This window comes from Anolis carolinensis, chromosome 3 (assembly GCF_035594765.1).
Source record: "Anolis carolinensis isolate JA03-04 chromosome 3, rAnoCar3.1.pri, whole genome shotgun sequence".
Taxonomy (NCBI): Eukaryota; Metazoa; Chordata; class Lepidosauria; order Squamata; family Dactyloidae; genus Anolis; species Anolis carolinensis.
In genome coordinates, this window is record NC_085843.1 from 243,402,477 (window position 1) to 243,427,323 (window position 24,847).

The 24,847-nt window shown below is 40.6% G+C and overlaps 2 protein-coding genes across 4 annotated transcripts in view; one reads left to right on the forward strand and one right to left on the reverse strand.

Annotated features, from left to right (window-relative positions):
- Nucleotides 1-24,706, forward strand: part of mterf4 (mitochondrial transcription termination factor 4) — a 45,330-nt gene extending 20,624 nt beyond the window's left edge. Inside the window, exon 5 of the transcript XR_010004704.1 lies at nt 23,832-24,706. The gene's annotated coding sequence lies outside the window, so the exon portion shown is untranslated. The remainder of the gene's footprint in view (nt 1-23,831) is intronic.
- Nucleotides 1-24,847, reverse strand: part of sned1 (sushi, nidogen and EGF like domains 1) — a 69,096-nt gene that overhangs the window by 14,043 nt on the left and 30,206 nt on the right. For 2 of the 3 annotated variants that reach the window (XM_062976528.1, XM_008106327.3), the window contains 20 exons: nt 23,818-23,980; nt 21,401-21,526; nt 21,051-21,164; nt 20,445-20,558; nt 19,310-19,423; nt 18,996-19,112; nt 17,109-17,234; nt 14,753-14,857; nt 13,437-13,550; nt 12,684-12,803; nt 12,241-12,357; nt 12,003-12,119; nt 11,163-11,276; nt 10,191-10,364; nt 9,271-9,384; nt 6,790-6,903; nt 5,089-5,202; nt 4,769-4,882; nt 3,261-3,557; nt 348-531 (listed from right to left, as the gene is read on the reverse strand). In XM_062976528.1, the coding sequence (XP_062832598.1) occupies nt 348-531; nt 3,261-3,557; nt 4,769-4,882; nt 5,089-5,202; nt 6,790-6,903; nt 9,271-9,384; nt 10,191-10,364; nt 11,163-11,276; nt 12,003-12,119; nt 12,241-12,357; nt 12,684-12,803; nt 13,437-13,550; nt 14,753-14,857; nt 17,109-17,234; nt 18,996-19,112; nt 19,310-19,423; nt 20,445-20,558; nt 21,051-21,164; nt 21,401-21,526; nt 23,818-23,980 (2,672 nt within the window). The remainder of the gene's footprint in view (nt 1-347; nt 532-3,260; nt 3,558-4,768; nt 4,883-5,088; nt 5,203-6,789; nt 6,904-9,270; nt 9,385-10,190; nt 10,365-11,162; nt 11,277-12,002; nt 12,120-12,240; nt 12,358-12,683; nt 12,804-13,436; nt 13,551-14,752; nt 14,858-17,108; nt 17,235-18,995; nt 19,113-19,309; nt 19,424-20,444; nt 20,559-21,050; nt 21,165-21,400; nt 21,527-23,817; nt 23,981-24,847) is intronic. The other variant, XM_008106328.3, reaches the window with a different exon arrangement.

The following is a 24,847-nucleotide window of genomic DNA, read 5'->3' on the forward strand; positions in this document are numbered from 1 at the left end:
GGCATAATAAAATGGTGTCCCTTACATCAAATGGCAAAATAATCCAAAGTTAGGTAACACAAAAATTAGCAAATGACTCAGCAACACTGAAAACACTGAAACACACAATGACATTGAATTACCTATTAGACTGTAAAATGGGAAATGAAGTCATTCCAAAACTAGGGAAGAACATGTGGGAGAGCAAAAGTAAAGATGCCTGGTGTAAGAAGTGTCACTTGGTCTGTTCTCTGTTGCTGACATGGACTCCATGTAACAAGGCTGACCAGCTAAATACAGGTGACAATCTGAAGTTATTTACCATCACCTGCTTCCCATTCAACCCAAGAAATCTGCTTTTTGCTCACCGGAATGTGTATTTGGTTGCAGTATTGTTTAGCTCCACAGCACGGTCCTCTACATCCTCTGGCTGCCGGATGGACACACGCACTTTGCTGACCGTGGCGTGCTTGAGTTTATGGAGGGCCCATTGTACAGAAATGGTTGTGGCAGTCACATTGGCAATTTCAAATCCCTCCAGTGGATGGGGCCCTGGATAGATGAAAGAGTGGAAAAGAGATGGTTAAGACTTACCCCACTGGACTGTGGCACACCTACTCAATCCTTTTGGGTAAGTAGTATCTCATTGGAGGTGTCCTTCTCATTGGAAGCTTCCTACAGAGGAAAAATGTCAGACTGGGTTTTTGAGAGGGCTTCTACATCCCTGATAGTGCAATATCAGAACTTGCCAATCTCATTAGGCCCTTGTGACTACTGTGGAAAACATTTTGTCTGTTGTTGTGAGAATATCATAAGACACTATGAAGAAGCCACTTAACAAACAACTTAGAACAGAGAACATCTGAGGAAGGAGAGTCTATGAAAGCTTATTCCACAAACCCTTTTCTTTCAGTTAATCTTAATGATCCTTTTGTAAACTAAGAATATTGCATCGCTTTAAATATTAACAACTTTTATTTTGCATAAACCTCCACAGACTGCAGCCCAATTCATCAGATCAAGGCCACTTGCATACTTCACATGACTAGGGTTACTTTGCACACAAGAAAAGTCATTCATGCTTCACATTCAACACAAGTCCATGCCAACTAAGAAATCCAAGGTTCAAACTGAGTCTTTTAACTCCTTACCAAAAAGAATGTGATGTGAAATTACACAAATCCACAGGCATAAGCTTGGATTCACCCACAGTTTATAAAAACCACAGAGAAGCCTGAGTCCAAGGCAGGTTCTGTCAGTATCACTACACACTTCTTTAAGTTAGGCTTACTACTATTTAACTAGATTCATGCAACCTCATAGTGGTAATGTGGGAGATGAGAAGACTCCTTTGAATGAACCATGAACAGGTTGGGCCCTGTTCTTGACAGGTAATGACAAGCTGCTTACAAACATGCTAGGTGATTTATCTGGAGAGCATAGCAGATGTGCTGGGACCCTCTAACTTCAGAAGAAAAAGCATGATGAAGATCAACAACAGTAGATCCTGTCAGAAGTTGGAAGCTATGCAGGACCAGTCCTTGTTAGTACTTGGGTGGGAGACTTCCAGTGAGTACCAGGTGCTGTGGGCTATATTTCAGAGGAAGGGACTGGCAAAACCACCTCTGAGTATTCCTTGCCTAAGAAAACCCTAGGAAATGCAACGGTCACCATATTTTGACAAGCGACTTGGAGGAACATACACATACATACACAACTAACACATGATTCACATGTTAGCATGCATCACATAATGCTACAGGAAAAAGCACAAGTGAGTAGGAAAGTACCTAAAACAAAAGATACTAAAAAAAACCCCAAGCTGTGCATATCATGTATGTATATATTTTCTCCAAGCTGTAGAAAGACTTGGAAGCCTAGAGACGGGGGCAATTGTTCAGTCAACAAGAGTTATCTTGGAAATCCCCATTCACCAGGATATTTAAGTCAGCACTGTGATCCCACCGATCCCTCTAATTCTTGCTCTGCCTTTTGGAACAGTAATAACCAGCACATGGGTGAGTACAATCCCCATGTGCTTAATCCCATTAATATAGAATTTATAAAAAACACCTTTCACTGAGCACTCTCTGAGGTATTTTCTGACTCAATGGAATTCTGATATATTTTCAGCGGATAAAAATATCCAGCTGAATTCTGGTTTATTTCCTCATTAAATAAGATTTTCTCAATATTAAGGTCCCTTGTTCCAACTGACTGATCCAAAATACAGCACAAGACCAAATGCTGAGGGGAAGAGATCAGAGTAATGTCTACTAGTCCTTTTTAGAAGTCAGTGCCACCAACACCTTTGCAGTGTAAGAGTAACAACTGTTTATGCAATAACTAATGGAGATTCCTTTGGAGCTCTTATTAGTTCTTGATGAAATAACACTATACATTTCTCTATTTTAACAAACAAAGTGTTGCAGTGTTTTCCTGGACATTTCACTACCCAATACAAAAGTGCTTTTCACCTCTCCTCTTGATTCCAACTACTATTTTTTCTCCTTTTAGGACAGTGGTTCTCTACCTGTGGGTGGCCTACAACTCCCAGAAATCCCAGCCAGTTTACCAGCTGTTAGGATTTCTGGGAGTTGTAGGCCAAAAAATCTGGGGATCCACTGGTTGAGAATCACTGCTTTAGAAGGATAGCAAATCCTCACATTTTATCTGGGTTCATTTACTGTATGCCAGATCACTATTTTTATGACTCGATATGGAGTGGGGGAAGATGACATATCCTCTCCAAGGGCATTTGTCATTTTTTGCTGGCCTCTGCTTTGCCTACCCATCTAAAAGATGTTCAGTCATTGTACTCTTTGATTAGAAATCTTCTCCCAATCATTATCTTCAGTTTCTGCTTTGAGCAAAAACATATTCCTAATCAACACCATTGCCAAAGATAAAAATGTACATATAAAGTTTGTAAAAAGAACCACTATAGTTCATCTCCTATTTAATGCTTTAAAATAGTACTATTTTTTTAAAAATTCAACTACTACATACTGTCAAAAGGCTATTAAAGGGTGGCTCTTGGTAAGGCTGGCAGATCTCAAGTCTAGCCCTGAGTGTCCAGTTTTCATGTGTTATCTCAATGAAGGTGACGGTGTAAATTCTCCAGTTACCATAGGTAAGAAAAACAGTGCTTCACTATTCTTACATTAGATTTGGAAACCTACTATTTGCTCTTTGGGTCTGAAGAACCCCTATCAAGATGATGGCCCATCTACCAGGCATTTCTGCACCCACAATTCTCTTTCCTCACAGGATCTACTCACTAGTACGTGTGACGAGCATGACGGGCCTGCTGATATCATTCTTGTTGTTCGATTTGCGTTTGACTGAAAAGACAGAAATATTGTAGGCTTTGCCGGAGGCTAGTGCCCGCAAATGGTGGGCAGCACGGCTTCGGTCCACATAATCAGTCCAGCGGTAAGAGCCGTCGAAGGATACGTACGTCACGGCGTAGCCATCAATCATATGCTTGGCAGCCTGGTCCTTGGGAGGGTGCCAAGAGATTGACAGCCCAGTCTCTTCCACCTTTTCCACCTTTAATGACGTTGGTGGCAGCAGCTCTTCCGGGTGTCAATGCAAAGGAGAAGAAGGAAGCACACAGTGTCAGTTGTCACGCCAGAGAAGTCTCCTCCTCCCTTAGTCCATTATCAAATCTTTCCTACAAGAAGCAGCAGGGAAGCAATGGTGGCATGAAGCATCCGTTCGAAATATCTAATAAGGTATACTTCTCAGAGAAAAAAAATGTTTGTAACAATAGCAGTTTGTGTTTCTCAGGTCTGCTTCAGATGCCTAACGACTGAAAAACCTCATGGAAAAGGAGAGCATTTGTATACCCAAGTCTATTGCATTCATATTATGTATTCAGATACTCTTCAGAAATATCCAAATACAGAGACAGTCAAAAGGAATGATCTCCATACCTTATACAGATATTTTTTTGCAGGGTGATGATTTACACAGTTCAGACTACTGTGAATCTGAACACCTGTGCATATCATTTGCATCATATTAGAGTTTGGAAAGGATACTTTTTTGCACTATATGCCCCAGGAGTGTGTTGGCCAGTTAAAATCCAAAAATTATTATTTTTTCACAAGTTATGCATCACATATTGCATTCTGAGCATGGTACATGGTAGTTTTTTCAAAAAATGGGAATGGGATCATCTGCTCTCATAAACATTTGTATAAGCCCTTAATTGAAGTCTGTTCGAGACCTTAACATTTGTATAAAGTCTTAGTAAGATTTTATGAGCCGCCTTGTCCTATGCGCTCACACATTTGCCTGTCAAAGGTTGAGTACCACTTCCCTGAATATGATATTCTTGGTTTCAATCCAACTTAATAGGAAAGATCCCAGGAAATACCAAGATAATAAATATCAATTCTTTTGAGAAATGGTTTGTTTTATCTCTGTATCCAAAATGACGAGAACTGAAATAACAGAATGGACACACACACAAGGCTATATTTCATTGGAAAATAAAACTGCATCCAATTATCTGAGAAGCAATTATAGCCTTAGTTAACACTTACTCCAGTGTACTTGTACTTCCATATAGAAGTCCTCTCTAACACCTGCATTCTGTAGTTTTATGTGACGAAGTGATATTTTCCTGTCCCAAATGCATAAAAATACAAGACCAAAGGGGAAAGCATAGCATTTTATAGCCTGTTATGCATCTTCTGTTTTTGCGGGGGGGAGGGCAGCATGGTTAAGAGCAGCTCTATTCTAGATTATTATGGGAGTGGCTTTTTTTTGTTCTAGTTACCTTTCTCACAGTTCTTGCCAGTATAGCCCACTTTGCAGGTGCAGATGTGAGATCCGTTACTGGGCAGACAGTAGCCTCTGCTCCCACAGGGGTTGGAGAAACAAGGGTCACTAGCTGGGGAAGATGTGCACAATGAACAGTTCAAAACAGTCGTTCTTAAAGGCGGCACAGGCCTCTTTACGAAAGTATGGATATTTGTCAAGGAAGGGTCAAACTTCCTCCATTAAAATATTTACTTACTTGTTTTCCTCCATCAGCCTTTCCCAAAAGGCTAAGGGGAACTTCTGAACTAACCGTCATTTCATTTCATCTGGACTTACCTATTTCACAGTGGTTGCCAAAGAAGCCTTCTGGACAGACACACAAGTAGGAACCACTGTCATTTTCACAGTCTCCTCCATTGCGGCAAGGGTTTGATTCACAGGCATCCACTTCTGGAGGGCATAAATACACTCACTCAGATATCTGTAGGAGGTGTCACAGGGAATTAAGAGGATGCATCTGCATCTGGTGGAGAATCCCTTGCCTACTTTAGATGCCTGCCTATGTACTTTGCCCTCGATCCATCCACACAGCATGTTTATCTCATCAGTGAACATGCAATCAGTGAATGAAATTCAAGGCAGCTGGTCACACACTTTCTACAACCTCTCCAGCTGGGGTGTGCATGTTGGTTGCAATAACTAATCTTCCTGACTCCAGATGAAGTGGCTACTGAAAATGTTTTATTTCTGAAAGTATATTGGCATGACTGATCGGTATAAGAGTACTGTTCAAGTCTGATTTCCATTAGCTCTAGCAAAGGACAATGTGAGTTATAACCCAGCAACATTAGGAAAGTCACAGAATTATTCTCCATCACTGGAGAACCCCCTGCTTCTTAGCAGGGGGTTCCTGCTTCTTAGCAGGGGGTTGGACTGGATGGCCCATGTGGTCTCTTCCAACTCTACTATTCTATGATTCTATGGAGTGGATGGTTTTCTATCATTCCAAAATCACTCAAACAGATTGTTTAATTTAGGAAATTTTGCAGGCAATGGCCTGAATTCTGTTGGTTAGTCTCAACAATAACCCACTGACTGAAATGATGAAAGGTGTATCAACACATAGGTAGATCTCATTGATTCAATGAGTACTCTAATTGGGCCTAAAATAGACCTAATACCATGATTTCATCTAGGACAGTGATTCTCAACCTGTGGCTCCCCAGATGTTTTGGCCTTCAACTCCAAGAAATCCTAACAGATGGTAAACTGGCTGGGATTTCTGGGAGTTGTAGGCCAAAACACCTGTGAACCCATAGGTTGAGAACCACTGATCTAGGACAAGATTTGGAGGTATTTTCTGATCACTGACTCAAAAGTGAGTGATAGAAAAAAAGACCTCAGAAGGTATTGTGTGAAAAGGGAGGATGGCTGAAAATGGAATGTGGTGCAACATTATCAGATACGACATATAATTTCACCCAGTAATAGATAATGTGGAAATATGATTATCTAAAGTGCAGTGTCTTACTAATATATAGCAGCTTAAAAGTAATAACAGTAATTAAAGTTTCTCAAACCATAGCTGGCCACTACAGAAAACCAGTGTCTACATTGAGATAATTATTCAGTTACTGTAACATACCTTGCTGCCTAAAACCTCTTTAATGTGAAAGTATTGAGATTGTAGATATTCAAACTGTATTTTTAAAGATTCCACCTTATCACTATGGACTTTAAGACTAACAGAATCCCATGAAAACTGAACTGCTTATGGAGCGTAACTGCTGTCTTCCAGGGAAAAATAGTCTTATATGACTGTGCCTTGAAATTACAACTTTAAAGTAAGAAGCTTTTTCAAAAATCTGTGCCAATAACAGAAAGATCATCAGTACCAATGAAATGGAAATATTAAGGTAAGGATTTCTAGGAGGATAGCTATGCTAACCTTTTGCAGCAAAAGTGACATACTGGAGATTTTAATTCTTAGCAGGCAAAAACACTGGGACTAATAGTCTTTATCAATTCAGCACTCACCTGTTTCACATTGGTTTCCAATGAAGCTCTCTGGACAAAGACAGCTAAAAGATCCTGGCTGATCTTTGCAGGTCCCACCATTCTTGCAAGGGGCTGATCGACATTCATCAAGTTCTATACAAAGAAAAGGGAAACAAACACTTAAAATAACTGCAACAGTACAACCGAGGCAGAAAGCTAACAATCACATTAGCAGCAACTACATAACATTGGGTAAGAAGGTTATGCTTCTATGGGATCACTTAAAAGCTGTTGGTGCTATTCTCTTCTCCAAAATTACATAAACCTACATCCTTTGTAGTCACAGTAGTTCTGCTATACCATCGCGAGCTTCAGGATCACATGAGGCCATTGAGAAGTAGATGGAACAATTGTTATTCTGTTGTTATTGTACAAACAATAAAAAAGGTGTGAAAACAATACAAGGGAAACTAGACTAGTCACCAGCTATTTGCTCACTGAAAGATGCTTTACAATTAGTACCTCATTTAAAGCCTGATCCTATATTCTTTTATGCAGAAGTGACAGGAGCACGGAGCACTGGGTAACAGGTTGTACAGAGAACTAAAGCAAAACCTTAGCTAGAACTTTGTTGTTTTTGGGATAATCCATAGGAAGGCAGGATGCGCTCAGCGAGGGGCAGTAGGGCAGTGGCAGAGAACCAGTACAACCCCCACATCTTCAAGGGATACATTTCTGTACTTATAGTGGAAATTCAAAACCAGAATTAATAGCAGACCCTTTTGAAATGAATGACTTACAATAAAAGCATACCATACAATTGCACTGAAGGACCTAGAAATTGTCTTAACACATTTGAAGGAATGCATTGGGCAAAGCCTGGCTAATGGTGCTGTCATGTGGCATCCCCACCTTGTTAATTCTGGCATTCCTCCCAATCTATATTGTTCCATTCTTTGATAATCACTCAATTGTGTTCCCTGCCATTCTTTCCATGCCTCTCAAAAGAATGAATTTTCTGTGTCAATTGTACTAAGGATTCCTTTTCTTGGTCTTTATTTCTGTTATCTCATAACACCATTTTTATATCTCAAAATATAAATATAATGGGAAGTTATGCAGTCTTCCTTCCTCTGTTTCTCAGTTTCAGCTAGTTTAAAGAAAACACTACCATGAAAGAGATCACTGATCATCCAAAGCTTGTTTTTGCCAATTTCGCTGCCAGTGATACAGGCACTCTACAGAGAAAGAAGGCAGTGCAATTAAACTATTGTTACATGACAGATATATTTCCTGCATTGATCCAGTTGGAATGATAGTGCGATGGAGCTGGCATTCTGTTATGAATGGGATTGGATTTCCCACCACCTTATACATAAAATCTGCACCTTTTGGGTGCAGCTCTATTTTTGTTTGCTCAAGTTACTTTGAGATGACAATTGGAATAGTTGATAAGAAAAATTTGCCATGGCTACCCTGGTTACATTTTATTTGGATTCCTGCAATGTGTTATACATGCACCACTTTTGAAGACATGTAAGTTTCTGTTTCTGCTGTTTTAACATGATAGATAATGGCCCATTCTGACTGCTCTGCTTGTTTTTACTGAAATGTTTTCATTATTTTTGGATCACACTTTTCTTATTGAAGACTTTTATAACAGGAAATCACACATCTTAAAGCATAAGGCATAAACCGCAGTACCATCTTAAGCATATGATTTTGCTTCCTGGACAATAAAGTTTTCATATTTTTAGTCTCTTTGTTCTTTTATATTAAATTCAAGCTAGGCATTCAAACACTGCTTTTCTAAACATGTTCACTGCAATCAAGTTCTAGGTTGGAGGTGGATTTTGCTGGTTATAATGCTACCTGGCATGACATCTACTTTAATGAGGCTTCTTTGATTTTTAGTGTCTCCATTTTGCATAAATATACTGCCGTGTCTGTATATGATCCAAGTGAAGGAAGGACTTTGCTAAAATTATACTAGTCCTTTCTAAACTAGAATATTGATTGAGGCCAGGTGTGATGGAACAACCTGTCTCTAAACAGATTTACATGATTTCTCTAAATTATTACTGCATATCAATTCTCCAGTCCCCAAGATCCCATTTCTGTGTAAATTTCCTGCTCATCCCTCATGACATTGCCTCTCCATTTTGCTTCTTCACTTTGTCTTCAACTTTTCCAAAATGTAGGTGGAAAAAGTATGGGAACATGGAGCTACTATTCCTCCCCACCGCTTCACCCAGTAGCACACAGTGTGTGGATCTTGACAACTGGTACTAAGAAGCAATAACTAGCAATGGAAACTTTGTAGTGAGCACCCTGTACTTCTCCATAAGGACCCAGTTTGAAGCCTGCGTTGCTTTTGATTAATTGGTGGTTCAGGAGACCACCCCTTTCCAAGCTGGCCTAGCTCCACTTCTGATTTGTTCAAATGATTATATATTAATTAAAAATATATACGCAGATATCATCCAATTTTCTGGCAAACATGTTTGTACATTCTCTTACCCAACTCACAGTGATGTCCTGTATAGCCACCTTTGCACAAGCAGAGGAAAGTGGCAATGCGATCCTTACACAAGCCCCCATTCAGGCATGGCTGAGACTGGCACTCATCAATTTCTGTAAGAGAAGGCGGAAAGACAGCTATCATCAATCTGTAGTCAGGAACACAATTTAGTCATTATTTAAGTGTGCTTACTAAAACTGCAAAGAGGGAGCATGCTAGACCCACTCACTCTTTCCTCCTCACTTCTGTTGCTCTTTATAAATAGATGATGGTGAAAAAGAAGTGGAGCAGAAACACTACTATGGTCTCTTCTTTATATGTTGAGTGTAAACCTACTCAGGGCTTTGGGAAAGTTCTGAAAGAAGGCTACCTCACCCTACCTGCCTATTGTTATAGTCAAAAAGTATGAAGACATCCACAGCCTGCATTTCAGAATTGGTGCATTTTTAGAACCAACTACCCCCACCCCAGGATGGAGAAAGAAATGTAGTTGGTAAGAGAAAATAGGGAATGCAATTCCATTCTCTACACCAAGCTCAGGATCAGACCAACTGGCGGCTCTGCTGGCAGCACGTCCTAGGTTCAGTCTTTGACAACCCAAGGTGGGACTAGAAAAGGCTCTTTATGTGACTCTGCTGCCAGTCAGAGTAGATAGCAATAAGTTTTACAAATAATGAAAACAATTAAATGATGCCAATTCCACATCCATAGTACTCCAAACCAGGCACATTATTTGGGCACCTGCAACAGAAAATCTCACAATGCTCCAGTAGAACTTAAATAAATAACAATTTGTAGCACTTTCATGACACCCAGATTCAGCTGCCAAAGAAAGACATCCCATCATGTTTAATAGCATGACTGGTTCCTAATAAGTGTATTCAAGTATCTCCTTCACCATACAAACAACATGAATTACCATTACACTGTGGAGGGTCACTCCAGGCACCCTGCGCTCTGCACAACCTCGGATTGTTCTGAGAACTCAATGTATAGCCAAGATCACACCGATATTCTGCCAGAGAACCCATCTTAGTTGAGTTGAATGTCACACGAGAATGCTTCACCTCATTGGGCCTGCCACAGTCTACTTCTAAATGGAAAAATGAGGTGTGAATTAGGAAGAGTTGTGAAGAGCTAAAATTATAGTGCCTATGAACTGCATAGTAAGCCTGACTTACGTTACTAAAAGTTTTGTGCTGATCAGTCCAGTGGGGAGGACAGGAACCTGTTTCTGCAACATAGCACATGGGTACATTTGCTTTGGTGCAAGCAACTTGCTGAATTATGTTTGAAAATTGATTATGTTTCATCCTGCCTTGAACAGTTTCCTATTCTAAAACTGCTTTTCCAATACCTATGATTAAGTGGTTGGCACCCACACCCTTCAATATAATTGCTGAAGCATCAAGTTCAGTTTGCAGCACATGTATTCATGAAGATAGAGTCTCTATTCCTGCTTTTTGTGGAAGAAGCAACTCTGGTGAAAGGCCCCAGCCTCTGAGCTGCTGCCCACCTTGCATATGTTTTAATGCCAGTCCCTGAATCACTGGAACATGGATGTTTTAGACAGATTTTTCTTGATCAATAGTTTGGAAATTAGGCTAAGCACTACTTTTTAAAAAGAGAATATAACCTCTGATCTCTATGTTAGGAGAGGCAACATCTTATGTGATGGTTCAGATTTCCCCAGTGCTAAGGGATGCTTTAGTGCAGTGGTTCTCAAACTGGGATGTTTGTGGCCTACAACTCGCAGAAATCCCAGCTAGTTTACCAGCTGTTAGGATTTCTGGGAGTTGAAGGCCAAAAACATCCCAGTTTGAGAACCACTGCTCTCATGGTTATGGGTTTCTATATCTTTATCTGAATTGTCAATTTTCTGTCTTTTTACCTGCTTCACAGTGCCTTCCTGTGTAACCAGCTGGGCATATGCAGACATAGCTGTGGCCAAGATCTTCACAAGTGCCTCCATTTTCACATGGACGCATGAGACAAGGAGAAGGAGCTGAGAAAATAGACCCCACACCCCACCACAGACAATTATTCCATTAAGTAATTTAAATAATTCCATTTAGAATTTTAAACAGACATTATAGATACCTGAGACATAATTCCATTGTGAACTATTTTAGGCTATTCTCATTTAGAATAACTATGCATTCAGAACCTCAATAACAGCAATATTTCTGATTGATATCCAGGATAAATCTAGTCCATGCTAAGGCTGGGTATCTTCTGAAGTTAGTTCCAGAACCCCACCAACATCCATGATACCAACATCCATCAATGCTGAAGTCTCATTATATACAAAGGCATAGTAAAATGGTATCCCCATATAAAATAGCAAAATCAAAGTTTGCTTTATGGAATTTGTTTGGAATATTTTCAAGTTGTGCATGGTTGAATCTGTGGATAAAGAATCCATGGATATTAAGGGCCAACTGCATTTTAGATCATACTTTTTGTTATTAAAAAAATCTCTACAGTGGAAAACAATCTAACATTTAAGATTGTAACTTCAACTTTGGAAAGAAATTGTGGACCTCAGGATCAGAGATAAAGAATTTGTGAACATCCAACTGCACTTAAACTACATCTCCCATTGAGCCTCTTTCATCAACGGATGGGAATTATATTGCAACAGAGTCTGGAGAGGTGCACATCTAAAAGGTCTAAAGGACTGAAAGGTCAACCATTTGGGGCAATGAATGGAATCCTTCCCATTCCATACCTATCTCGCAGTGCCGTCCAGCATACCCTGGGAGGCAGTCACACTTGTATTTGCCAATATAATGGAAGCAGGTGCCTCCATTTTGACAAGGCCCAGAGGCACAGGGATCAGGTTTACCTGGAAGTACAGAAAATCAAGGTTACCTTATAAATACTCCAAAGACATTACATAGAATCAAAGAGACTGCAAAGGCCATTCAGTCCAACCCCTTCCATCCAGTCCAATCTGCTGGACATACCTATCTCACAATGTTTTCCTGTGAACCGGTAAGGGCAGGTACAGTGGTATTCACCATCGGATTCCTTACATGTCCCTCCATTGCGGCAAGGGCCAGAGCTGCACAGCTTTGGCCTTGCTGAGAACAGAAAAGTGACAATATGTAATAAACACAATTTTGAGACAAAACTTTCATGATTTAGAACTAAATGGAAGGAGGTGTGCTATTCAATGCTCCTTCAATCTCTCCACCACTCAAACTTTTACCCTCAACCACTGCCCAGAGAAATGAATTTGCAATGCACACAACACAGACAAGACCCATTTACTGTTGCCAGCTACCCCTCTGCTCAGAAGAAACAGCAAGGAAGGTCTATGGACTTCATGCTTTGCTAGTATGCTCCCTTGAAACTCTGATGAGTCACTGTGGAAAAAAGGACACTGGATGAGATAGTGGCCACGTACCTTTCTCACAGTGCCTCCCGACAAAGCCTCGGGTACATTCACAAGTGTAAGAGTCTTCCTGAGCATCGCACGATCCACCATTCAGGCAAGGCTCCGAGTCACAAGGAGAGGGTGGCTCAGCTGCAAAAGCAAACATGGCCTCACATTCGCTAATGCTAAATAGAAAACCCTACCTACCCCAAGGAAAGCAGCTCAATAAAATAACATGGGGGAAAGGGGCACATAGGTTTGAATGAAGAAGACCAAAGGTCCACAAGCCTATATATTTAATGGGAGCATTTACTGCCTGATACTTGATGTTTTTGGCCCAATATGTTGAAACTCCATAATTCCCAGGATGTCCCACGTCTTTCTAGATGTGATAAAGTCTTTTAAAATCACCAGCAAATGGGAGTGGGATGGGCTGATTATTGGTAGGATGGGAACAGATAGTGAAGGAATGTTAAATGCCTTTTCTTCACCTTTGATCCTCCTTCAAAGCTGGGAATTATTTTGGAGGGTAATTTTGAACTGGTTTCATCATACTTCGTTCCCACACTTTCCTGTCATATGTAACATCCTTCTTTCATTTGAACTATATTCTTTCAGTGGCATTATATTTCCTGAACTTGACTTCTATTGGCCTTTACTTTTAATGGTGCAGCACCATGCATATTCCATGCTAAGAAATCAAATGTGACTTTGATATAGGGTTTCCTGCCATTTCTTATCCAAAGTACATTCTGTTGTTTCTGGGCTTCCTGTCCTACTTACTGTGGTTGGTCCCATAATCCGTATGACACACGCAAAGGTAACTGCCGCCATATTCCATGCAGTAGCCTCCATCTGGACATTGGGTGTTCATATTGCAAGGCGTAGCAGTCACTTCTGTAGTAACAGGGAAAATGAGATATAGAAAAGGCAATGCCCTATGATAGAAACATGTTTTATAGAAATGAACATTGTTACAACCTGAATCAGACATGGGTAAACTCTTGCCCTCCAAATGTGTTGAACTGAAACTCATATCATCACTCACTATTCACTATGTCAGTTATGACTGACAGGAGTTGCATAACACCATTTGAATGCCATAAAGTGGGATCAAACCTCTAGCCATCATTGTTTACATAAGAAAATTAAAGATGCACAGGAAAATGAATACTGTGGCTAGCATTCATTGAATATTTGAAAGTTCTTGTTGAAACAGACTCCCTCCTTCTCTGGCATATAGAGGAAGCTGCTTAGCTGGTCTCAGTAATGGGTGTATGTAACTTACAAAGTTAATACTTGGCACATGTTTTATGAGGTTGCTCCCACCAACAGAACACCATTCAACTTAATACAAGGGTTAATTCAAGCATTACAAGCTGCACATGGAGACTGGCAGAAAGTGTTTCACCAGAGAAGCACTCCATGGCAATGTAGGGTGTTTATCATACAGCTCATCCTTGCTGAGTTTAACCCCATTACCATTGCTGGATTGCCTGGGAGAAATAGGAAGGAATCACTGTGCTGCAATCTTAGTAATAGCATGGGCAATGCCACTTGTGGACACACAACTGACAGTTATTGTTGTTCTGAAGTCTGAAAGCTTCACAGATTTCTTATGGCAAGCTTATATGGAGTTGGAGCCAGCACGTTGCAGTGGTTTGAGTGTCAGAACAGGATGGTGATTCTCAATTTTTGGTCCTCCAGTTGCTTTGGATTTCAACTCCCAGAAACCCCAGTCAGCTTACCAGCTGTTAGGAATTGTGGGAGCCAAATTCCAAAACACCTGGAGAACCAAAGGTTGGGAGTCACTGGACTAGGATATTGAGAGACCAAGAATGAAATCCCTGCTCAACCATGAAAACCCACTGGGCAACCCTGGGCAAATCACATATGCTCAACCTCAGGGGAAGGCAATGGCAAACCTCCCCTGAACAAATATTGCCAGGAAAATCATGTGATACCATCATTTGCAGATTGCCGTAAGTAAAAAACAAACTGAAGGCACACAAAAGCAGCATTCCTTACTTCAGACACACAGAAAGAGTTAAAGGAATATAACCAAAGATTTGTAAAAACCAGAAAAACTTTATTCTTACCAAATTCACAGAGAGGACCAAAATATCCAGGTGGGCACTGGCATATAGTAATGTTTCCATCTAGACACTTTCCCCCATTTCGACACTCACAGTCCTCAGAGATTTCTGCAAAAAAAAGAAAAGGCAAAGAGATGAAGGTGAAGTGAGGAGACTAATTAGGCTCATCTGTACTAGAAGGGCTACGGAGGCCTCCACTACCCCCCCCCCCCCCCCGGCCAATAACCAACACAGTACTGTTCAAGTTGCTGTAGGGAGGGATCTGGATTAAGTTTGGCTAGGAGCGCTGTGGTGACAGAACCTTTACTCCCTTTTCTCATGACCTCAGATATTTACCTTAATTAACACCCAGGAGGCTGCAAATTATAAACCAGCCGCTGCTCCCCACTGGAGTCATCAAGCTCCACCTATCAAAGGCTCCCTTGTGGTCATATCTGTGCTCTGTTCAACAACTCTAATGAGCCTTGCTGTTTCTTTTTAAAAGCGGTACCTCACGCTCAACCCATTTCTCTCCCCCTCTCTCTGCAGAATGACATGAGCCAGTGTTTCCTAGCATGGGGTAGGAAGAGAGCAAAAGGACGAATGGGGGGCTGATGAGGGTTGGGAACAGGGAGAACAGAAGATGAAGGTGCAGTAAGAAGATGGAGACATTACAGCTCCCTTAATACTGTAGATGAGGATTGCATAGGAGAACCTCCATTAAAGGCAGTGCCACCTGGGCACATGGGATGAATTAGATCTCTAAAATGGGGATGATCTAACACTCATCTGTATAGTGTGAGGAAAGATTTTTGTATAAACTGTATCAGAATGAGAGCTTGTAACAACATGGTTCTGCTTAGTGTTGCCTTGTACAGTTTGTTTGCTTGCAGTACAGAGTATGGCTTTCTGCCTTATTCCAGGACCTCCCTTAAAATGTTGAAAATTACAATTTTCCACATTTTGCAGTATCAGCTGATACAGTATTCTTGTCACTTTCCAAAATCCCAGTTCTCTTTGCACTAAAATATTGTGAACCTATATTCCAAACTACAAGTAATTATGTTGTCAGACACTGAGGATTCATAGTAAGAATCGCTCCACACACCCATCTGGGTAATTTGGTGGTGTCATTACAATGTCAGAATTACTGCATGCAAATAATCATACAACCCAAAATTTAGGTCTGAGTTACACCAGGGCTCTATTATGGGAGTATCTTCAGTGAGAATTTAGTTACTTTGCTAACAACAAACTCCAAAGCTACTATGAGAAGCTGAACATGAACTGCACATTTGCACAAAGTGAAAAGAAATATATGCTATTTCTCAAGAAAATAATCTCTTTGAGTCTATGTGTGACAGTGGAAAATATGAATACCTGTAGCAAATCCCCATTAGAATAAAAACTAGCTTGGAGAGGATGCTGGTGTTAAGAAATAATGATTTCCCCAAACTCATCTGAATGTTTATGGTGGTGTCTGCCATTAAAAAGGGTAAGGTCCTCATCTCAGGTAACACTGCATGAAGATGAAATCTACTTGCTCAAATGTAGACTTAGTCTACAAAAGCTTATGCTACCAACTTTGTTTGCTTAATTAGTCTCTAAGGCAAGCCTACACAACGTGTGGCCCTCCAGGTGTTTGGGCCTCAAACTCCCAGAAGCTCTAGCCAGCTATTCCAATGGCCAGGAATTCTGGGAGCTGAAGTCCAACACCTGGAGGGCCACAAGTTGTGCAGGCCTGCTCTAAGATGACACAAGATTCCTTTGCATACTGATACTCTAGACTACCGTTGCTATTTGACTTCTATTGCAAAAAGAGTCACAATTAACAATTTTCTCATGCCAGGAGGGCCAACACCACTGCTTTAGGCTGTCTTACTGACTGGTGTATGGCTCTACAGCAGTGGATCTCAACCTGTGGGTCCCCAGATGTCTTGGCCTTCAACTCCCAGATATCCTAACAGCTGGTAAACTAGCAAGGATTTCTGGGAGTTGTAGGCCAAAACAGCTGGGGACCCACAGGCTGAGAACCACTACTCTACAGAGTTAGACAGCCCTCCAAAGTCTGGCTCTGAAAGTTTCTCATAGTAAGGAAGTGTGTGTGAGTTATCTTGTGAAGTAGTTTGCACCACTGTAGCACTGGCAAATTCCCAGTCCACCTGCCCATAGCAGTCGACTCTCAAGAAGGAGCCCTTGGAACAAGACGGAAGGCATGGAATTGCATTTTTCCATTTCAAGCAGTAGAAAACCTCAAATAGTTACTGTGATTTTTAAAAAAGATATTAAATAGCACAACTGCAACCTAAAACTCAAGGGAAACTTTCATATGATTGAAAGTCTCATGAAGTTTGCTTTGCCCTTGGAATCTAGTACTTACTGTCTCTGCAATCTGTGCCTCCATATTCTTCAGTACATTCACATACATAACCTTGGCTGGTTTCAAGGCAAATGCCCTCATTCTGGCATGGATTGGAGATACACGCACCAGACATTCTTGGCCCACCTACAAAATATTATTGAAAGATGTCTGGCATAAGGAAAGAGGGAAAAGAGCCATGTTTCTTCAGCACAAACAAATAAGACCAACTGAACTTAATAAAGAGTATTCAGATACATGAATGTTTGTTCTCAAGGAGGATAAGGGAAAGGTTACTGGTCTTTGTAATCCAAGAGCATCATGTCATATCATTTTGGCCTTCATATACATTATGCAGTGGCCCACAAAGTCCCTACTAATCATTAGAGTGACACGCCCTCACACACTTTTAATATTTCTGAGAACAATCTGGTCTGATGCCAAGGATGCCTTCTTCACAAAGGACATAGATTAGAAATTTTCTTATAATGGCAACCTTACGACTAAACTGAGTATCTTCAGTGTGCACATACTAGCTGAAGAATCTTCATCATGAACTTGCCTGCACATGTTGTTTGTCATTTGAAACTTTATACTCCATTCTACTGCAGAATTATAGATGCCTGGGAAGTAGAGCAAGGACTTCTTAACTGTAGTACGCAGAGTATGAAACTTTCTAAGGAAATTCAGTTGATAACCTCTTTCGACAAACTGATGCTTAGTCCTCCTGCTGCTTGATGATGACATACCTCTATCTTAAATTTTTGGTGTTCTAAATCTTCTGTTAATTGATTACATTCCAATTTTTTTGCTTTTAAATTCTTTATTTTTAAACTGTATATTGTCCCTGGATTTTATATACCTGCAAGCTGCGCTGGGCCAAAAGGCAAGTTATGAATGATACCATAAACAAGTAACAATTCCCCTGTTGCTCAAGTGACAAGAAGAGAATAATGCATTCAGGCATGATGCATAGCGTCTTAGCCTAAGGGATGAAGGTAAACAACTGATAGATAACTATTTATCTCAGTAAAGAAGAAATTTGAAAGTCACATAAAACCTGTCAATGGATGAAGTGGGCAAGTTAAATGCTTTCCAAGACCAACACAAGTGGTCAGGGACTCTGGTTAAATAAACTCTTTATTTTATAATAAAAACAATTAACATGGTACAATAGCATTGTTACATTTTATGCTCCCCCACCATACGCATAATTTTGTACAAATACAGCTTTTAGGCTTGATTTCTCATTACAAATAAATTCAAATAACATTAATGCTTTTGGAGGGCCTTGTTTCCTGATTACATTTGTCTGAAATGTATTTATTTGTGCAAATTGCCACTTAGATGGTTAGATTTATATCAGGAAAACTTATTCAAAATGAACAATTAAAAGATAAACCTCACAAGGCATAAGTGATCAAACAGCATCACTATATGTCTCTCTGGGTAGCTGCAGGGTAAGAATAAGTGAATTACTCAATTTGTGGTGCATGTCTTTTTACACGTATTCAGTCAAAAGTCCATTATGTTTAATTTCCGCATTTTATTTTTAAAAAACTACATAGAAATTGTCATTTATGCATGTTCCCCTAACATGGATTTTTGCATCCAGCTATTTCAAATACACAATTTTTGAGCACCGAATAGCATTGGAAAATTCAGAAGATAACTACAATGAGCTCTCCACATTCACTGAGGTTAAGGTCTCAGGAGTTCCACAAAAGTGGGGAAAATGCAAATTAAAAACCCAGTGGTATATCTGAGGGAACACCTCCCACATTTTTTTAGGTTCTCTAGCATCACCTTCTGACTGCCAAATTGCACGGAGGAGCTAGAAATGCCTAGAGAGATCCTTTTAATCAAATGAAATCTCCATATCCATGGATGTGTGGTTGTCCTGCTTACCATATTGACAGTTGTTCCCATAGTAGCCTGGAGAGCATGTGCAGATGTAGCGCCCGGGGCGGATATAGTTACATGTCTGCCGGTTCCTGCAGCTCCTGCCCTCACAGGCTGTAGGATCTAAAGCAAGAAGAGTCGGGAGCCTCAGTAGAGCCCAATGCAGCCACATAATCAGACACAACAGGTACAGGGCTGGGCTTATATAGGAAGTCTGAAGGATAATTACGTATGAGAGCAGAGAGAGCGAGGCAGAGAGAGAAAGTCGTCTAGCTATGTGAGGAGGAAGGCGTTGCCATGCAGTTATGAAATCAGGGCACCTGTTTCACAACGCTGTCCTGTGAATGGCGGCACACACACACACGTGAAATTGTCCACCAGGTCCATGCATCGCCCACCATTCAGGCATGGGTTGGACTCGCATTCATTTATGTCTGCAAAGCAAATAACAAAATGATCAAGTCTTGAAAAAGGCTGTGAGCCTAGCCAGGGACAAAAGCCACTGTTTATGCACATTTAAAGGTTGTCACTCCCAAGGACTGAACTATATGCTTTGGTAAGAGGAAATATTTATTTAACACAGTGGAATTTGTTTCCATAAGATGTCATGAAGCTCTCAAACTTAAACCACTGCAGTGCCACTGCTAGCATTTCTTACTGTCTGGGTGGGGAAGTGGTGATGACGCCAGTGACGGCTTCTGGGCACTTCCCTTCGAAAGAGTGCCAAGAGAGGAGAAGCAGTCAGTCCTTCATTTAGGTTCTTCTTAATGAATCCTTTTAAAAAAATAAATGCCATCCCCTTCTTTAGGGAGAGTGGCAAAAGAACCTTTTGAATGTGTGGGCTGGGGGCAGCTTTCCCCTCTTATCCCCAAGTCATACCAAAATCCATAATTTCGGTCCCCAACTCTGCCCTCGACATACATGAGGTCAAATTATACATTTTTTTTTCCGTGTCAGGAGAGACTTGAGCAACTGTAAATCGCTACTGGTGTGATAGACTTGGCCGTCTGCAAGGACGTTGTCCGGGGACGCCCAGATGTTTTGATGTTTTACCATCCTTGTGGGAGGCTTCTCTCATGTCCCCGCATGGGGAGCCGGAGCTGACAGAGTGAGCTCACCCGCTCTCCCCAGATTCGAACCTCTGACCTGTTGGTCAGCAATCCTGCTGGCACAAGGGTTTAACCCAATGCGCCACCTGAGGCTCCAAATTATATATGAGTACATATGATAAAAACAGAAATCACCAACAGTTTCTACACAGTCTAGGCTGAACATTACCATACATGCACAAATATAGACATGTATTCAGACTTCTGGATTTCAATGATATGGTTCACCTATTATTAACAACATGTACTAACAGAATCCCATTGCCTTGCCTTGGAATACCTTCCAATTCTGCTTTTGATCTACATTTCTAGTTATCTTTCCTACACATGCTCAATGTTCACTTACCTATTTCACAGTCTTCTCCAGCATAACCTGGCTGGCAAATGCACACAGCTGTTCTGTTTGTGGCCTGGCATTCTCCACCATTGTGGCATTCTTTGACTTCACATGGAGACTCCTCTACAATATTTCAGAAAGGAAGGAAGATTAAATTAGGATAAACAGACATCGGTATTCTGTTGGTATAAACGTACATCATGTATACTTCTTGCACGGTTGAGATACAGGTCTTTCAACATCCACATCACACTTTCCTGGCCCCTCAACATGCATATAACTTTACATGCCAGAAATAACAATAACACTCATGGGAATGGGCTGCTTCTGAGTTTCTCTTGGCACAATTTTCTTTATAAGCAACATAACTCTACCATCTCTTCACAGGTGATAATACTTGTCACAAACAACTAAAATTTGTCACCTTAACCATCTGCATTAAGATATTTCTTCCCCACTATCTTCTGAAAGGATGTGTTGAAGACAGGAGGCAGTCATGCATCCCCATTCTTCATAACCTAACTACAGCTGTAATGTAGACGTGATGATACAGGAAAACCTTTATAATCACCTAAACCTACCCATAAGTTGTGCCCTTAACACAATGCTTCTCACCAATTTCACATGCAGCTCCTTTAAATCCTGGTGGACACTGACAACTGAAGCTGTTGATCCCATCAGTACAGGTGCCTTTGTTTTTACATGGGTTTGAAGCACATTCATCCACATCTGAAAAAAATGGACTATATAAAAACGATGACTGTAGGGAAGCATCTTTATATTTCATGAAACATAGTATACTTTGAAGTCCATGATTCTCCAGCTCTAACACAGAGGACATTCCTGGACCTCTTGCCCAAGCTCTTCAGAACTGGAAATGTTAGACTGAGGACCTCCAGTACTCAACAAAGATATCTTACATGACTGGGATTCTTCACTTGGAAAAAATCAGGCACAAAGCTCACCAATATGGCATCGTTTTCCAGTGAAGCCAGCCAGACAAGAGCAGGAATAGGAGGGATTCCCAGTGACACAGTCCTCAATGCACTTTCCTCCATTTAGACAAGGGCGAAGTGTCAGGCACACTGAAGCTGGAAAAAGAAGCAAGTCCCCTCTTTAGTAGAGGATGGCAGAGAGAACTCTTAGAATACATTGCAACAACAGTGATAATAGACTGTCCCAATCTAAGCTGTTTATCAGGAATTCAGCTCATTTGGCTTAGAATCAACTCACTGAGTTCATGAGCAGAAGTGCTATATTATTTTTTAAACCATGCAGTTCAACTTAGACTTTCTGCATTTTAGCCAGGCCAAAACAAACAAACAAACAAACAAACAAAAAAAACCCCCACAAAAAAACCAAACCAAACCAATTGACAACTCTTTTGAATTTTTTTTTACTTTTACCTGTCCAAACCACTGGTGTTATCTGTTCTCTAAAGGACTTGTGATATAATAATCACAGGACAACGAATTCTCACTTAGCTTCTAGACAAACAGTTTTCCATAAAGCAACCTTTTATATAATTATATCAACATTTCTTTGTACAAATATCTTATGAATAATATTCCTACAAACAACAGTTTCAGCCATCTCTGGTCACTTTGAGCTGCATAACCATAGACGTTCTGGTTACATTGAAATATTTTCATGGCAAGCCCAGTACTCAAGAGTTAGGTCAATTAGTTTGGAGTCTGGAGAACTTTTAAAGCATGTATCTTTATTTAAACCCCCTCTGAAGAAATCTCATCAAGAAAACCACATATGTCCTTGAGGTCACATAAGTTTGAAACAACTTGAACACAAGAACAATGCAGTTTTTATAACATGTTTTGTTCAAAGTGGGTTTGGCATTGCCTTCCTCCGAGAGAACATGACTTGCCCAAAATCACCCAATAGCTCTACATGGCTGAGTAGGGATTGGAACTCTGTCTTCCAGAGTCCTACTTCAACCAACATAGACTGCTAACAGAAAGACAAACAAAATAAAGCTTTTGAAAGATAAATTGTGCATGTGCCTACTGAAAACCATTTAAAATTGCTGCTCCTAGAGACTTCCAAAAGAAGCACTTCCAAGAGAAGCAATTTATTCCATGACACACTACTTTGCAAAGAATACTGCTTCTTGAAAACTGGTCAGTCCAAGCGTAGTTTAAAAGATCAAAATTCACATAATAGATTATTAAAGCTTTTGAGTTGGCAACAAATAACTGGCTTCTGGATAATAGGCTGAGAAGGCACATAGTAGGTACTCTACATCCCTGCTCTACACAGATACGGAACATTGAATTTCTATATGTAATAATTCCTCTTCTTTTGCTTTCTTAAAAAAAACTCTTTGGCAATGTGTAATTTATTTCCTAGATGGGCAGGGCTGAAGGTACTTGGGAAAGCAAAGGCTTCAGTCCAAGTTATCTCTCAGAGCCGCACAGCTGCATATGGATTGTAAGTGAACTCCCAAAATACTGTTCTCCAAAACAAGATACTGTCCACATTGCAAAGTTGAGCTCCTTAGGGGAAAATACTGTATGAATTCAAGTTGTCAGCCAATTAAAGACTTCTTTCCTTTTTAATAGATGACTAATCTGCTTTTCAGATGACTACTTAGTTTGCTGAGCTATTTAAATAAATCTAAACTCCCAGAAAAGCTGCATTAAGAGATACGATTTAAATAAACATTGTTATTTACAGCTGCTGTCAACAAAGGTAACACTTCATGTTTACTTTTTCATTCCTGATTATGGCAACACACAAGAACCAAAACCGCCTGAAACACAAAACATAAGATAAGCTTAATTCAAATGACACTTTCCTTTATTCATTAAAAGTAGATTGCACTCTTATAAACATATATTTATAAATAAATCACCACTGATCTTGGTGGGGTTTACTTCTGAGTAGGCAGGCACAGGATGATAGCATTGTTCTCCACCATCAGTCAACTTTATTCAACTGATTATTCTGCTGTTAAAGTTTGCAGTCCTATGTCTTGAGACACTTTTTTTATAAAGCACAGACACCATGAATCCCATTCACTTCAAAACGCTCTACGAGTTTTTTTTTAAACTTGTTTCATTCTGTTATATCTAAAGATCCCTTAACTGGCAGGGGCTGAATAGATCATGGCTCCCCAATTAGAGACTGAGTCTCTGTCCAGAAGCACATCATCCCCTCCCCACAATGTGCAGCTTGCATATTGATTGTGCCTCCATGTGCCCCATGCTCTGCTCACACTGCATCCATGGACAGGAGCAAAGATGTCAGTGGTTCCCTTGCCACACTCAACATTTCCCCACTGCATAGGCTGCTACTCTGCATAAGGACAAAGAGAAGGGCTGGAAGAATCGGTTTGGTAAAATAAACCTAACTGCTGTCCTCTTACTTGTGTTGTTGCAGCCCCCCACTTGCACCTGGGCATCATCGATTCTGAACACCCAGCGCCCGGGGATACCCACATTTGTCGTCATCTCCACGTCGACAATGTCATCAGTACGGGATCCAGGGATGTTAAAATATCGTTTTCCATCACCGGCATTGAAACCTGCCTAGGAAGACAAGGGCAGAGAGTGAAAGCTCTCATTGGAGGGAAGAAACAGGGCAGTGTGGGGAAAGGCAAGGGACTTCTTTCTTCCTCCATGCCTCAGTGCCCAGCAGAGGAATGGACTACAAGAACATAAGCAAGGGAAGCATCAGACTTCCCCCCAATTTGCTTATGGCTGATCGATACCATCACTCCTCCACTTGAAGGGTTAGTACTTTGGACAAGAGATATTGCAGTCCCAGTACTATAGTACTTCCAATCTTTGACTGGGGTGGTAGATTTCAAGATGAAGATAAGAGGACATTGCTTTGGAGTCTCTGCAAAGATTCTTTCAAGGCTCTGGATACTTTTCCTCAATTATTCTCTACTCTTCAGGGTCTGCAGCCACATGATGCAACAAATGTGCAGATTCTGGAAAAGTTATTTTGGAGAATTTCAACTCAACTAGCTAGCTGGAGAGGGGGAGTTATGAGAGCAGTCACCTAAAAAAGTAACTTCTCCAGGGTTTGGGTCTGTTGGCACCCAGATCTCAGAGAAGTTAGGGAAAAGGTGGATTGCAAATATATTAAATACATTGAGAATGCATTTTACTTATGCAGCTTTGTAAAATAATCATCTGCTGGGTCACTTGTAATATCTTTGTAATCATGTAAGAAAGCTTTACAGAAGCTGGTTCTTTATTTCTACTTGGCCACAAATTATTAAAGTTGGATGACACTTCAAGAATGCATTCATGGGCCACTGACTTGTGAAAGCTTATGTGCAAAGCTGCTTAGGGACAAGCACTTTTATTCCCTTCTCGAACCTCCATTTCAGCTGCTGTAGCTGCACAAGCAAAAACTGAGCAGCCTTGCATCCTAGAAGGCATGTC